The sequence below is a fragment of the Mastigoproctus giganteus genome, chromosome 8 (genome assembly GCF_048544385.1).
Source record: "Mastigoproctus giganteus isolate SK-2022 chromosome 8, ASM4854438v1, whole genome shotgun sequence".
Classification (NCBI taxonomy): domain Eukaryota; kingdom Metazoa; phylum Arthropoda; class Arachnida; order Uropygi; family Thelyphonidae; genus Mastigoproctus; species Mastigoproctus giganteus.
In genome coordinates this window covers 136,755,091-136,772,205 of record NC_143582.1, presented here as the reverse complement: position 1 = coordinate 136,772,205, position 17,115 = coordinate 136,755,091, and the positions used below count along the sequence as shown (strand labels likewise).

Here is a 17,115-nt window from a genome sequence, read left to right as displayed (position 1 = left end):
GTTCAAAGCTGAAAAACAAGTTAGATACCCTGCTTAGAAGGCTATGAGCAAATCATGAAATAAACTTACAACCTTACAACAAATAGGTATCCGTAACAACATCTTACCCCATGTGTTTGGCTTTATTAAGCTCCATAAACCTGACCACTCTTTACGCCTGATTGTTTGTTCGCAAATTTGTTCCTTCCTGGTCAAGATCATTTCCCCCCTCATGAAATTTTCTAAATTCCGGATCTACAACACATGCCAAGCGTTTGAACACATAAACCCCTGTCACGTTATCACCGAGCGATTTACTGGCTTCCTTTGATGTAGTGTCCCCATACACTAATGTAGACCTCGATTTCACTTTACAGGCCTTACGCAACCTTTTAACTTTGGATAATACCTTAGCGAATTGGACTTATCTCAATATTCACAGCATTATTGAGCTTGTTACTGTACTGATTAAACCTAGACACTTCTGTTTTCAAGATAAAGTATATGAACAGATTTTCGGACTACCTATGAGCCTAGGTATCTCAGTGCCCTTCTGAAATATACCTTGCCATGGTCCGAACATCGGACCCTTCAACCTTTTCCGACAAATATTAAACTTTACATCCGGTATGCAGATGATGTTCTGATAATCGGAGACCAAAACACCATCAACGGTCTTTTTACCAGTTTTAATTTAGTACATCCAAGATTAAAATTCACCTTAGAACTAGAAACTAATAACGCAATCAGTTTTCTCAATTTAATCATATATAAACAAAATAACAGGCTTAAGACAAAAATCTACAGGAAAAAAACTAACACAGGCCAATATATACATTTTTTCTCACATCACCCCCTTAGTGTAAAGAAATCAGTTCTTTACAACCAAGTTTTTAATACCTTCAAGTAGTGCCAATCACAGGATGATCTATCTTTCGAGCTAAAATATCTCACTGCAAAATTTACAGCCAGAAAATATCCCATCAAACTAATCCAACAAATTATTTCAACTGTTAAAAGTAAGATTGAGTGTAAGTTTAAGTGTTTCTAAACCCGGTTATAAAAAATCCAACCCATTCAACATTCACGTTGTTTCTAACTATAAAGATATCACTAACACTGATATCTTTATAATTTTTTTCTACCTATAATAAGTTAGGATCCCCTTTTAATAAATATAAAGAAACCCATATTTATGGGTTTCTTTATATTTATTCTTATATTCTTTAAAGATATCAACAACATAGTTTATTTAATCAAATGTCAACCCAACTGTAACGCATGCTGCGTCGGGAGCACTACAGATAAATTTGGATCATCCGCCATCACAAACACACGGGGCTTACTACCACGTCCATAGTTTTTTGGACACAGCAAGTAAATACTGAACTGTCTCAACATGTACATACTCATAACCACAAACCCCCTCAGTTGATACCACAACAACCATCGTCAAATTAAATTCAAATTATAAATTCCTTCTATACGAAACCCTCATAATAGAATGGTAGCGTCTCAACACCAATCTTGGCGTCTTAAACACAACTTCCAGTTACCTTGTTTGCCATTTGGAATATCACGCGAATTACATTACCACGTGTCCAGCATAACATTTCGGGTACTTAAGATCTACAGCAATCCTTTTGCTCTTCTTTTTATCGCCAACTGAAGATAAACCTATCGAAAGTCCATCATTCTCGACTGTTGGCCTTAATCCTTTTTTAATTTTAACTTCAGATAAGGTGAGACAATTAGAGGATGATATAGTGCACCCTTCCTCCTGTATGCTAAGTTTTTCAATTACTCTTTTTTTATTATTATTAGCTATATGGTGCAAGGAAGCCTGAGGCTTATGCTGCACCAGCCAATATCACTGTAAAAAAAAAAATTCCCGGGGTTACCTTGAGAGAGAGAGAGAGAGAGAGAGAGAGAGAGAGAAGTAGAAGGGAATCACCAAGAAAGAGAAGAATGATGATATCTAGCTCAGGACCTGGGGTGTGGTGGATATCGTCATTCTTCTCTTTCTTGGTGATTCCCTTTTACTTTTGTGTCTCTCTATCTCTCAGGGTAACTCTGGAATTTTTTTTTTTTTTTTTTTTTTTGCTGGTGCAGCATAAGCATCACCAGCAAAAAATGCACCATATAGCTAATAATAAGAGTAATTGAGAAACTTAGCCTAGAGGAGGAAGGGTGCACCATATCGTCCTCTAGTTGTCTGACATTATCTGAAATTAAAATTAAAAAAGGATTAAGGCCAACAGTCGAGAACGATGGACTCTCGATAGGTTTATCTTCAGTTGGCGATAAAAAGAAGAGCAAAAGGATTGCTATCTTGAGTACCCGAAATGTTATGCTGGACATCTGGTAATTTAATTCGCATGAGATTCCAAATGGTAGACAAGGTAACCGGAAGTTTTGTGTTCAAGACGTCAAGATTGATGTTGAGATGATATCATTCTTAAACCATGCTTTCCTTATCATGATTTTTAAACACTGTTTTTAGTTTAACCAATGATTTCTCACACTACTGTTTTATGATTCATATAACCACAATGGATTATTGAAGTGAGTGCCGTCTCTTTATTAAGCTTTGACTAAGTGCATATTTCTTATCATAGACATCAGTAAGGCTTTTGATGCTGTTCTGCATGAAAGATTGTTGTACAAATTGGAGCAGTTTGGCATTGGTGACAAGTTCTTGTATGGATAAAGGCATGGCTTAGTGGCAGAAGACAGAGGGTTGATTATAAATGGGCACTGCTCTTTTTCTGGTGTTATAACCCAGGGTGGGGTCTTAGCCTTCTCAACGATATTCCACTAATAAGCCCTCCCAGAAGTAGAACTTCTCTAACTTCTTATTCTCCTGATATTTAAGTCCTCTTCTAAGTCATTCAGCCATCTTCCTCTCGCCCTCCTCCCAGTAGGTTTCCATTTCATTATACTCTTAGCTGTTCTGCTGTCATCCATATTAATAAATGTCCCCACCAGGCAAGTCTCTGGCTCTTTACAAATCTGACAATGTACACACCTCGAATAAGATTGGCTAGTTCGTTGTTCATTCTGATCCTCTAAAATCCATCAACATCTTATATGTTGTCCAAAAACTTTTTGTAAAATTTTACACTCGAACACTCTCAGGAACTGCCCATTTTTACTCACTAATGTTCAAGCTTCACAACCGTATGTCACAGCCGTTCTAATGAGGCTTTTGTATATTCTTAATTTTAAATGTTCGTTCACTCTGCACTTCATTAGTTTTTCATGTGCATAGAAACATCTGTTTCCACTTGGGATACGGGGACATAATTTCATTAGTAAGGGTTCGACTGGTTTATCTGCTAATCTAGATAGGTGAAATTTTGAACATGCTTAAATGATAAGCTGCTGATTCTTAAATTTTTCACGTTATCTGCTATCCTCTGGACTTCCACCATATATTTTGCCATTGCTTCATTTATCCTAAGTCCTGCTCTTCTTGGACAGATAATATTAATGGAATCCTTACAGTGAATCTCAGGATTCAATGTTGGGTCCCGTACTGTTTTAAGTAGACATTAACAATATTGATGAAGGAATATCAAGCTTATTTTGTGTAATAAGTCTGCAGAAGATGCAAAGGTTAGAAGGGTGGTTAACTTGTCACCAGTGGTGGGCCATCTGTCAGATGGCTCACCACTAGCTTTAACTGTGAATTAAGGATTAAAAATCAGAAAATTTTTAATACCTTCCCAAATACTGTCAGTAGTTTCTGAAGTGATTTTTGTATGGTTTTAATACAAAAATTACACGTGAGAACCTTTCATGTGATTTTCCCTGGTCTTTTTAGCTAGTAAAGTCAATTAATTTGGGAGGCACAATATGGCCTAAGTAGCCTTTGTGCCAGAAAATACCACAACAACAACAGCAGCTTTTTTGGACTTTTGTGTGAAGAGTGTCATACTGCCAACAACTGCCGACTTTCTGTTTGTTTATAGCTTCAGGTTATTTTTTTTCTTCTCCTACCAGTGCACTAAACATGTGCTGTTTAGTGAACAGCACATGTTTAGTGCACTGGTGGGAGATACAATAAACCTTTTAAAAACTGTTGTTTTTAAAAGATTAATTATTGTTTTCAGAATAGGAAAACAAAATCCAATGTTTCACGAGATTGCTGCTATGCTGCTGGAAGTAAGATACGTAATTTAAAATTGCACACACACACTATAAAGCACACCACGTTTGAAATAATTTTTGGAATAAGCCAAAAAACAGAAGTAACTAATAGTATCAAATATATATAACAATTAAATGCATGGGCTGTTAGGGTATCTAAGAATAGGAACAGATACAAGTATACTTGTGTGTACACCAATGCTAAGAGTTTGGTAAGTAAATTTGATGAATTTGAGGTGTTGGTCAAAACATCAAAGGCAAATATTGTTGGAATATCAGAGACGTGGTGCACACAGATCTAAGGAAGGCAGAAATAGAATTTCGGGAGTACAATGTGTAGAGGAAGGATAGATCGGAAGGGAGGAGGGGATTTTGCTAATAGTATAGAAACACAAAGTCCAGGGAAGTACAACCAGTGGACATGGCTGAACATTGCAATGGCGAGTCAGTTTGGTGTGACCTAAGCACTGGGAAAGCAAATTGAGAGTAGAAGTGTGTTATAGGCCAAATAACTCTTATGAGTATAATAAACAACTGTACAGATAAATAGACTGGGCCAATAAATCAGTGTCTTATAATGGAGGATTTTAATTATCCAGATATTGACTGGAATTTGTGGGTTGGTCACTCACACACTAGCAAGGCTTTTGTGGATTTATTCGATGATTGTTTTCTAGAGCATGTTCAGGAGGCAACTAGAGGGAGTAATACTCTTGATCTGATCATCAGTGCAGGTGACCCCCGCTTAACACTGATAATTCGTTCCGGAAAAACAGAGCACTAAGTGAATCCACGCTAAGCGAGCGCCGCATTCCCATAAGGTAACATATGTATTTGTAAGTTGCGGTCGGTGGCATAGGATATTTCCTATTCAATAATAAACGGTAGTGAAAAGATGCACAAATGTTGATCGAAATATTTAATATTCAAATATTTGTACATATAAAATACTCTGCATTACAAACGTATATAGTTATGTGGTAACTACTTACATATCAAAATTAAACTTAAAATTCCAATTAAAATGAATTTAATTGATCTAATTTGATTTTAATTGATTTAATTTAATTGATGAATTTAATCATGGAAAATGTGTCGATTTTGGGTTTGGCCCTCTTCTAAATAAACTAAAAGGGGTATTAATTTTAAATCCCCTGCAGCGTTGCCACCCAATCCTTTGCCGTTTTGAAAACGGCGAAGGATTGTGTTTTTTTCTTCTTTCAATATGAAACTTCTTTTAGACATTAGTTTCCACAAAAGTCCTATTTCATCTATATTATAAACTTGTTGAGAAGTATAATACACAATACCCCTCTTCAATAATTTTAGTAAGTTCTTTCTTGAAAGTTTCGGTTCCTTGATCTGCACTTGCAGCTTCTCCCTAGATTTTAAATGTATTCAACCAGCCCTTACCAGTTTTGAATTGTTCCACATTTTTTTTTTTTTTTAGGTGAGTTTTCTTCGGATTATCATATTCACTAATCTCCCTTTCTTTTATAATATTTAACTTAACTGAATTCTGCATTGGTTATTATCTTCAATAACATTAGTTAGTCTTTCCATTTCAATCCTAATAGTCGGCCTAGCCCTAGTTGCTTGCAGTGGAACAGCTATCTTTCCTGCTGCTAAAATTAATTGTTTATTTTTTTTTTATAATTGTTCTTACAGTTAAACTTGCAAGACCTAAATTACGGCACACATCCGCTTGTCGTTGACCGAAATCGATTCGCTTCAAAACATCTAATTTAATTTTCAAATTCAGTATTTTTCTTACATTTATGTAGTCTTCGTACTGTGTCCAGACGTTGTTGCTTTTTCATTCTGATCGGCCATTATTAACTCTTCGAAAATGTAAGTGCGTTGGTTGCATTAATTATGACACAATGTTTGAGTAAACTGTCCGTTACGCACGATGTCTAATACTGTACTGAGTGATGATTAGTCTTTGGATAAATGCATGTAACGCAAATATTACAAATATACTTGATAATTTTTTAAAATGTTGATCTCGGAACTACGTAACAAGTCACTGTACTGCATTAAATTAGCGTGCGAAAAAATGTCACTGAGCGTGGGAAAATTTCTCATGTTGGCGTGGGAAATGTTTTAATGCTGTTTTGCTATTCATTTCCAAGCTATCGACTCCGTCAAATGAAACGATTTCGTCAAATATGCCAATTCTGTGACAGCGTTATAGACAGACACGGGTTATAAGATAAGAACAGAATTATAGTGAATCAGCGTAACGAACCACGTTATAACGGGGGCCTGCTGTAGTGATTTTTCATGCATTAAGAATCTGCAGATAAAGGAACCACTAGGTGGCAGTGATCACAGTGTTCTGAAGTGAGATTTACTCAAAGAGGTAACTACCATCAGGGGCAAAGGGAAGGGTTTTTGCTTTTGTAAAGGCGACTATGAACGTCTGAGACAGTATTTAAATTCTGTACGGTGGAACCAACTGATGATGTTACCAACAGCAAATTCAAAATGGGATGCATTCAAAGAATTAAATTTGGAAGCTACTAGGCTTTTCATACCAACCAAGAAATATTGTTCAAGGTTTAGGCCTAACTGTTTGTCAGATGAACTAATAAATTTAAATTTTCTGTTTATACTCCGGGACGACCGGAGTATAAACAGAAAATCAGAGGAGTTGACAAGTTAGACAGAATACAAGAAACAGCACAGTATTCAGTAGGCACGGGCTTGAACCCCGGTCACTCAAGGCACGTGTACTTATGCACCCATGCGCCTGACCACTAGGCTACGGCGGCCTATGAGACATGTGGCAGAGAAAAAAAATGCATGGGATACATATAAATTAACAGGTAACCCGGAAGCCTTTGATAGATATAAGCTGGTCTGTAACCAAGTCCAAAAGAAGGTTAGGCAGGCAAACACAGATTACGAGAAATCTTTGGCAAAGGATGCAAAGAAAAACAGCACGGAGTTCTTTACTTATGTAAACTGTAGAAAGAAGGGGATGAATCAGATTGGTCCACTTGATATCGATGGTTCAACTGTGGATGATCCTTGCCGACTGGGCTAGCCGGGTGGGTAAAGTGCCTGCCTGGCAACTCAAAGGTCGCGGGTTCGATTCCCGCCTCGGGCTTGGATCAAAGTATTACAAAAACCTTGGCAGGTGCATTATGGCCACAGAAGCCTATGCGCCAACAACTACCAAAAAAAAAAAAAAAAAAAAAAAAAAGGAGAGGGGATGAATCAGATTGGTCCACTTGATATCGATGGTTCAACTGTGGATGATCCTGCTCAGGTAGCTAACAAACTAAATGAGTATTTTGCAACTACATTCACACATGAGTAATTCAGGGAGGGGAATGCCAGAGTTGAATTAAACTCTGGCAGTGAGCTAGATGATTTTGTAATAACTGAGAGCAAAGTGGAGGAGAAATTCTTGAAGATAAAAAAGAAACATAAGAAAGGCACCTGGGGTGAATGGGATCTATCCAGTTATATTAAAGGAAGTAAGCAAACCTTTAGCCATAATTATGAGAGATTCCTTGTGCTCAAGGGAGGTGCCCATGGACGTGATGTGCAAATGTGACCCCAATTCACAAAGGAGGATTTAAGGGTGGTACAAGTAATTACAGACCTGGTAGTTTAACTTCTGTTTCAGGGAAATTAATGGAGGCACTGGTTAAAGAAGAACTGCAGTATCATCTAGACAAGTCTTCAATTATTGTTCGGACACATCATGGATTTATTAAGGTAAGTCTTGTCTGACCAATTTGATGTGGTCACAAAGGAACCGGATGTAAAGAATAATTTTGATATCATATTCAGTAAACCCTCAATTTAACGGACCCCGATACAACGGATTTCGGATTTAACAAACTGGACAAATAATAATACCGTAATATACATATTAATCTCAACCATATATTATTTTTTTTTCGGTTATAAAAAACTTGTGTTATTATTAATTAAAAATTAATGTTAATTACCTATTTCCATTATTGTTTTGATAATTACCTACTTTTATTTTTATAATCAAATTCCAGAAGTTGTAGTCAGGAAATTGTTTTTTATTCTTTCTGAAAACGTGTTCAGATAGCTATATTCTCAGATAACAGATAAGAGCAGGTGGTGACTTGCGAGCTGAATGTGACTCGGGACATTAAAGCGCAGTCTACCGACTTGCTTTGTTTCGGTCTCAGTCTACCTCAAGCTATTGTGTGGTCCAGTTGTATACAGAGTGTTTCTGTGATTTCTGAATTGTGATTTTATTAAATAATTTTCCAATCCTTACAATTTAAAATGGCATAAAGGAGTTAAAAGAAAGCATGTGAACTTAAATGTGGCACAGAAATTAGAGCTAATTGAGAAATTAGAACAAGTCGGTTCAGTAGCACGTTTGTAAAATTTACGTCATAAAAAAAAAAAAAAAAAAAAAAACTACTTCTGATATCCGTAAATCAAAGGGCAAATTGCAACATAATTTTATACTGTGCAGTACTATATATTGTATTAAATATATAGTACTGACTGGAATATATAGTACTGACTGGATACTGACTGGAATTTGTGTGTTGGTCACTCACATACTAGCAAGGCTTTTGTGGATTTATTGGATGATTGTTTTCTAAATCAGCATGTTAGGGAGGCAAGTAGAGGGAGTAATACTCTTGATTTGATTATCAGTAGTGATTCTTCATGCATTAAGAATCTGCAGATACAGGAACCACTAGGTGGCAGTGATTACCAACATGCTGAAATGGGATTTACTCAAGGAGGTAACTACCATCAGGGCTAAAGGGAAGGGTTATTGCTTTCGTAAAGGCGACTACGATGGTCTGAGACAATATTTAAATTCTATACAGTTGGACCAACTGATGATGCTACCAACAGCAAACTCAAAATGGGAAGCATTCAAAGAACTTATCTTGGAAGCTACTAGGCTTTACATACCAACTAAGAGATATTGTTCAAGGTTCAGGCCTAAATGGATGTCAGATGAACTAATGAGGCATATGGCAGAGAAGAAAAATGCATGGGATACATATAAATTAACATGTCACACAGAAGCCTATGATAGATATAAGTTGATCTGTAACCAAGTTATAAAGGAGGTTAGGCAGGCGAAGGCAGATTACGAGAAATCTTTGGCAAGGGATGCAAAGAAAAACACCAAGGAGTTCTTTACTTATGTAAACTCTAGAAGGAAGGGGATGAATCAGATTGGTCCACTTGATATCGATGGTTCAACTGTTGATGATCCTGCTCAGGTAGCTAATTCAATATTTTGCATCTACATTCACACATGAGGAGTTATTCAAGAAGGGGAATGCCATAGATGAAGAAACACTGGCAGTGAGCTAGATGATATTGTAATAATTGAGAGTAAAGTGGAGGAGAAATTGTTGAAGATAAATACAAGAAAGGCACCTGGGGTGGATGGGATCTATCCAGTTATATTAAAGGAAGCAGTAAAGGAAGTAAGTAATCCATTAGCCATAATTATGAGAGGTTCGATGTACTCAGGGGAGGTACCCACAGACTGGAGATGTGCAAATGTAACCCCAATTCACAAAGGAGGATCATCGAAGGCTGACACAAGTAATTATAGACCTGTGAGTTAAACTTCTGTTCCAGGAAAATTAATGGAAGCACTGGTTAAAGAAACACTGCAGGATCATCTTGACAAGAATTCAGTTATAGCTCAGACACAGTATGGTTTTGTTAAGGGAAGGTCTTGCTGACCAATTTGATTGGATACCATGATGTAGTCACAAAAGAATTGGATGCAGGGAATAACTTTGATATTATATATTTGGATCTTAGAAAGGCTTTTGATACTGTTGCACACAGAAGACTGCTGCACAAATTTGAACAGCGTTGCATTGGTGGCAAATTGTTGCTATGGATAAAGGGATGGTTGACTGGCAGAAGACAGAGTGGTAATTAATGGACACTGCTCATCATGGACTAATGTTATTAGTGGAGTCCCTCAGGGTTCAATGTTGGGTCCATTGTTGTTTTCTGTATTTATAAATAATATTGATGATGGTATATCAAGCTTAATGTCCAAGTTTGCAGATGATACAAAGGTTGGCAGGGTTGTAAAGGATGCTACTGATGCTATGCTGCTGCAACAGGATCTGGAAAGGTTGAGCAGATGGGCTGAGAGGTGGCAAATGAAGTTTAACATTGACAAATGTAAAGTACTACATATGGGAAACAGCAACCCCAGAGCAATGTATCAACTCAGTGGTACAGAATGAAAAGGACCTGGGGTAATTGTGCAGGCAGATATGAAGTTCTTTGAGTAGTGCAGATGGGCTGCAAGAGTAGCTCATGGTGTCTTATCAATGATATACAGGAATTTTTCGAGCAGTAATAGGGAAGCGATTATTCCCTTGTATAGCGCAATGGTCAGGCCACACCTTGGGTACTGTATACAACCCTGGAGGCCTCATTTCAATAAGATACTGTACAGGGAAATAGAATGGGCCAGTAAATCAGAGAGTCTTATAATGGGCGATTTTAATTTCCCAGATATTGACGGGAATTTGTGGGTTGGTCACTCACACACACTAGCAAGGCTTTTGTGGATTTATTGGATGATTCTTTTCTACACCAGCATGTTCGGGAGGCAACTAGAGGGAGTAATACTCTTGATCTGATTATCAGTAGTGATTCTTCATGCATTACGAATCTGCAGATAAAGGAACCACTGGGTGGCAGTGATCACAGTGTGCTGAAATGGGATTTACTCAAGGAGGTAACTACCATCAGAGGTAATGGGAAGGGTTTTTGCTTTCGTAAAGGCGACTGTGATGGTCTGAGACAGTATTTAAATTCTATACAGTGGGACCAACTGATGATGTTACCAACAGCAAATTCAAAATGGGAAGCATTCAAGGAACTAATCTTGGAAGCTACCAGGCTTTACATACCAACCAAGAAATATTGTTCAAGGTTCAGGCCTAAATGGTTGTCAGATGAACTAATGAGACATATGGCAGAGAAGAAAAATGCATGGGATACATACAAATTAATGGGTGACATGGAAGCCTATGATAGATATAAGTTGGTCTGTAACCAAGTCACAAAGGAGATTAGGCAGGCAAAGGCAGATTATGAGAAATCCTTGGCAAAGGATGCAAAGAAAAACAGAAAAGAGTTCTTTACCTATTTAAACTCAAGAAGGAAAGGGATGAATCAGATTGGTCCACTGGATGTTGATGGTTCAACAGTTGTGGATCCAGCTCAGGTGGCTAACAATCTAAACGAGTATTTTGCATCTACATTCACACATGAGGAGTTATTCAAGAAGGGGAATGTCGTAGGTGAAGTAAACATTGGCAGTGAGCTAGATGATTTTCTAATAACTGAGAGGAAAGTGGAGGAGAAATTGTTGAGGATAAACATAAAAAAGGCACCCGGGGTGGATGGGATCTATCCAGTTATATTAAAGGAGGCAGCAAAGGAAGTAAGTAAACCCCTAGCCATAATTATGAGAGCTTCTTTGGACTCAGGGGAGGTACCCATGGACTGGAGATGTGTAAATGTAACCCCAATTCACAAAGGAGGATCAAAGGCTGACACAAGTAATTATAGACCTGTTAGTTTAACCTCGGTTCCAGGAAAATTAATGGAGGCACTGGTTAAAGAAGCACTGCAGGATCATCTGGACAAGAATTCAGTTATAGCTCAGACAGCATGGTTTTGTTAAGGGCAGGTCTTGTCTGACCAATTTGATTGGATACTATGATGTAGTCACAAAAGAACTGGATGCAGGGAATAACTTTGATATTATATATTTGGATCTTAGAAAGGCTTTTGATATTGTTGCGCATGGAAGACTGCTGCACAAATTGGAGAAGTGTGGCATTGGAGGCAAATTGCTGCTAGGGATAAAGGGATGGTTGAGTGGCAGAAGACAGAGAGTGGTAATCAATGGACACTGCTCAACGTGGACTACTAATGTTATTAGTGGAGTTCCTCAGGTTTCAGTGTTGGGTCCATTGTTGTTTTCTGTATTTATAAATGATATTGATGATGGTGTATCAGGCTTAATGTCCAAGTTTGCAGACGATACCAAGGTTGGCAGGGTTGTTAAGGACACTACTGATACTATGCTGCTGCAACAGGATCTGGAAAAGTTGAGCAGATGGGCTGAGAGGTGGCAAATGAAGTTTAACATTGACAAATGTAAAGTACTACATATGGGAAATAGTAACCCCAGATCAACGTATCAACTCTGTGGTACTACGCTGACAGTGGTAGAGAATGAAAAGGACCTGGGAGTAATTGTGCAGGCAGATATGAAGTTCTCTGAGCAGTGCAGACGAGCTGCAAGAGTAGCTCATGGTGTCTTGTCAATGATATACAGGAATTTTTCTAGCAGGGACAGGGATGTGATTATTCCCTTGTATAAGGCATTGGTCAGGCCACACCTTGAGTACTGTATACAGGTCTGGAGGCTTCATTTCAAGAAGGATGTAGAGCTGCTGGAACGAGTACAGAGAAGGGCAACAAGATTAGTGAATGGAACAAAGGGTTGCTCTTACGAAGAAAGGCTTAAGTTTTGCAAATTACAGAGCCTGGAGACTAGGCATCGGCGAGGTGATCTGATAGAGGTGTATAAGGCTTTGAATGGCTTGAGCATGCTCAATGCCAATGGGATTCTTCCTCTTGCTCAGAATAATCACGTGAGAGGGCATAAATTCAAATTGAGGAAGGACGGATGTCGGATAGATGTGCGGAAATTTGCCTTTAGCCAGCAGGCAGTTGGTTTGTGGAATAGACTCCCATCACTTGTTGTTGAAGTTGATAGCCTAAACAAATTTAAGGCTCAGCTGGACAGGTATTTCGAATGAACGGAGGGGTGAAGTGGAAGGGGTGTGTGTTTTATTTTGGCTGATGCTGCATAAGCTTGCTTTCTTGCATCATATGCCTCTACTAATGCTAATCAAAGAACAGGAGTAAGTTCAGAAGCACAGGTTTTGAGATCGAGTGGAGAAATACCATCAGGACCTGGAGCTTTCTTAGCATCAAGATTCGTCAAAATCCTTCTGACATCCTTTTCACGGAAGACCACAGGAGGCATTGAATGGAGCGTGTTGGGAATGGTTGGAGGTGTTTTCACAAGATCATTAATACATGAGTTGGATAAAAAATAGGATGCTAGCAGGTCAGCTATATCCTTCGCTGAAGTGATATCTGGTTTCGAAAGAGGTGCTAGCAGAGAAGGGCAAAAGTAGCAGCCAATAGCTTTGGCAAGATACCAGAATGCTCGGCGAGCATTAGGGCGAGAAGAAAGTTTTCAACTCTTATCCTGTTCAAAATCTAGTTTGGACTGATTAATAACTGTTTTACAATTGTTGCGAGCTTTGGTGTAGTCACAAAATGAAACTGAAGAATTGGAAACAAGCCATTTACGATATGCAACTTTCTTCTTCTAAACGGCCTTAGCACATTTATTGGAAAACCAAGGTTTATATAAAGGACGAGATTTTACAGTGGAGTGTGGGATAAAGGATTTCATTCCTACAAGAATAATTTCACTGACACGGTCTAAGCAAACGTTGATCTCAGAAGTTTTGAAACAGTAATCCAACCAAGGAAAAGAAGAAAAGAAATCTCGCCGGTCATTCTATTTTGCATTCTTGTAATGGCAAACAATAGGAGGTTGTGAATTGCCATGAGATAAAGGCTCCATTAGGGAGGAAACAATGACCAAGGTGTGATCTGAGGTGCCTATAGGACCACTCACGTCGACTGTGTACTTAGAAGGGTTGTTTGTAAGAAAAAGATCAAGCATGTTGGCTGTATGGTTAGGATTGTCCTGTATTCTTGTAGGTAAATGAACAATCTGTGTAAGGTCATTAGTAACAAAAGCCTCAGCATCTCGACCAGCTGGGTTGGTGTGACAAGAAAACAGAAGCCAGCTGGAGTGGTGAACATTAAAATCACCATGAAAAATTACCTCACTGTTAGGAAAGTTGGACTGGAGAAAGTCAAGTTGCAAAGAGAGTAAGTCAAAAAGGTCCATGTGATTAGTGGAGTTGGGAGAATGGTCGAGACAACAGATGAATTTGACACGAGGTAGAGATATTTTAAGCCAGAGAAGATCGAAATGAGGAGATTCCAAATTACCAAGTCTCTGACAGGGAATATCGGTGGACATATGCACAAGTACCACCTTTGAGGCAAAAGGAATCAAACAGCGAATAATTTGGGCAACTATGATGAGCAGTAGTTGAATCAACTACTGCTCATCTCACTGAGGTTCTGTCAGAAAAAGTACATGGGGTTTGGAAGACTGCAAGTGGAAATGGACATCGTTGAGATTAGAATTGAGACCACGTATATTTGTGAAATTAATTATGAATTGTCTGGGAGGTTTAGATCTTTACGCAGATAAGCTTACTCTATTTGTTTCACAATTCATGGTGTATTCAATAGTAAGAAAAAGTGGGAGGGGGGGACAAGCTGTATGGAATAATGAAATTTTTGGATATGGCACACCTATGGTAAGAATATACCCAGATCCTTGACATAATGTGGTCTCGACAATGCCCACCCTCCCATACACACTACTCGGACTCTCTTAAGTCACCATCGCACAGAGTAGAGGTAGCAAGATTATACAATAGCTGATCCGGAAGCTTCCTAAAGAGTTACCAAAGGTTCGGTCCGGTGTATTAACTAGTTGCCAGCCTGCGAACACAGTTTTAGAGCTGTACCGTCGAAATACAAGTAAGATTGGATCTCGCCTTGATGTTCTTCATAACGTCAAAAGTCATAAGCCATACCGCATGACGGAAGAGATGGGGAAGGGTTGATCGCAACTTAGCTCTGGAGACTAAACATGGGTTTCACCACTTCAAATCTCCAATAAAAAGTCGTGGTATTGCAACGGTTGATGAGAGTCATCTACCACCTAGTATTGCCTGGTAACACGGAGGAGTGGCATTTCTCCTCCATGTGGTGTGGGTGCCACACCTCAACCCCTACTTACGTTGGTTCACAGCTGGGTGGTCATCCACAATGTGCTTGTATATGGAGGTTATACCCAGGATTACTAACAGTTCCACCATTGTGAAGGTGCAAGCAGAGGATTTGGCTGTCACAAGCCATCCGGACTTTGCCAAAATCGGGTCCACTTGACTTGACTTGAATGTCACCCGAATATCAGTTCCCTTAGCATTTTAGATTCCTAGGTAGCAAGTACAGCTTGTCTGGCACGCATATCTGAGAGAATATCTGTGACAACTTGAAGGACCAAAGTTTATACGTTACTCTGGGGTTACTGCTTACCATACGCAGTACTTTACATTTGTCAATGTTAAACTTCAGTTACCACCTCTCAGCCTATCTGCTCAACTTTTCTAGATCCTGTTGCAGCAGCGTACTGTCATTATCAACCCTGTTGACCTTCATATTGTCTGCATACTTGAAAATTAAGCCTGATATACAATCATCAATATCGTTAATTTATACAGAAAACGATGGACCCAACACTGAACCCTGGTGGACCCCACTAAAAACATTAGTCCCGAAGAGCAGTGTCCATTGATTACCACTCAGTCTTCTCCTACTCAACCATCCCTTTATCCATTTTTGGATAAAAGGATGGTTGAGCAATTTCCCTCCAATGCCACACTGCTCCAATTTGTGCAGCAGTCTTCCATGTGCAACAGTATCAAAAGTCTTTCTAAGATACAAATACAGTGAACCCTTGATTTAACCCACTAATAGGGGAGGGGGGGGGGTGTCCATTAATGCCGAAAGTCCGTTAAATCAAATGTAACCTGCCGGAGAGGGGCTTTTTTTTTTTTTTTGTTCTTAATGTAAAAAAAAAAGTAATCACTGCCACCTAGTGGTTCCTGTATCTGCAGATTCTTAATGCATGAAGAATCACTACTGATAATCAAATCAAGAGTATTACTCCCTCTACTTGCCTCCCTAACATGCTGATTTAGAAAACAATCATCCAATAAATCCACAAAAGCCTTGCTAGTATGTGAGTGACCAACACACAAATTCCAGTCAGTATCTGTGAAATTAAAATCCCCCATTATAAGACTCTCTGATTTACTGGCCCACTCTATTTCCTTGTGTACAGTTTCTTATTATACTCATCAGAGTCATCAGGCCTATAGCACACTCCTACTCGCAATTTTGATCTCTCAATGCTTATGTCACACCAAACTGACTCAACACTGCACTGTCCAGCGATGTCGACTGGCTTCACTTCCTTGGATTTTATCTGTTTCTTAACTAATAGCATAACCCCTCCTCCCTTCCTATCCTGTCTATCCTTTCTGTAGACATTGTACTCCCCAAATTCCAGTTCTGTATTATTTTTATCTGTGTGACACCACGTCTCTGATATCCCAACAATATCTGCCTTTTATGCTTTGAGCAATACCTCAAATTCATCAAATTTATTTACAAACTCCTAGCCTTGGGGTACACCCAATTATACATGCACCTGTTCTTTTTCTTAGCTACCCTAACACAACCCATGTGTTTACTTGTACCCCAATGACTCCCAGCAGACTCTGAAATATCCTGCATCTTATTTTTCAAGCTGCTGTTCATTCCAATAGAAGCAGTGCAAGAATCACTTTCACCTCTGCCAGTGGCTACTGTTAATCTATTAGTCTTTGTATCCTCCCAATCTAGCAGTTTTCCGACCCACCTGGCACTGCCTCGATAGCATCAGCAAACATTCTTGCACCCTTTCTATTTAAGTGTATCCCATCCCTGTAGAAGTAGTCTCTCCTGTTAACAAGTATAGACCAGGCTGAAAAAAATTCTATCCTTTGAGCCTTGCACAATCTTTCCAGGGCCGAATTGATTGACAGGGCTCTCATCATATACTCCCTCCTATTGTGTCTGGGCAGAATTGCAGACACTTTCAAATTCAACCCTTTGATGCCTTGTTTCACTTTCTTATTTCAAAGGCGCTTTTCCTTCTGCTTTGAAATTTGCTCATATCCGGCCGGT

The 17,115-nt window shown here is 38.8% G+C and overlaps 1 protein-coding gene across 1 annotated transcript in view; it reads left to right on the top strand.

The window, feature by feature from the left end:
• Positions 1-5,846, top strand: part of LOC150081843 (serine/threonine-protein kinase Tao-like) — a 187,552-nt gene extending 181,706 nt beyond the window's left edge. Inside the window, exon 7 of the mRNA XM_090380340.1 lies at positions 5,800-5,846. Within this exon, the coding sequence (XP_090236466.1) occupies positions 5,800-5,846 (47 nt within the window). The remainder of the gene's footprint in view (positions 1-5,799) is intronic.
• Positions 5,847-17,115: the final 11,269 nt, after the last annotated feature.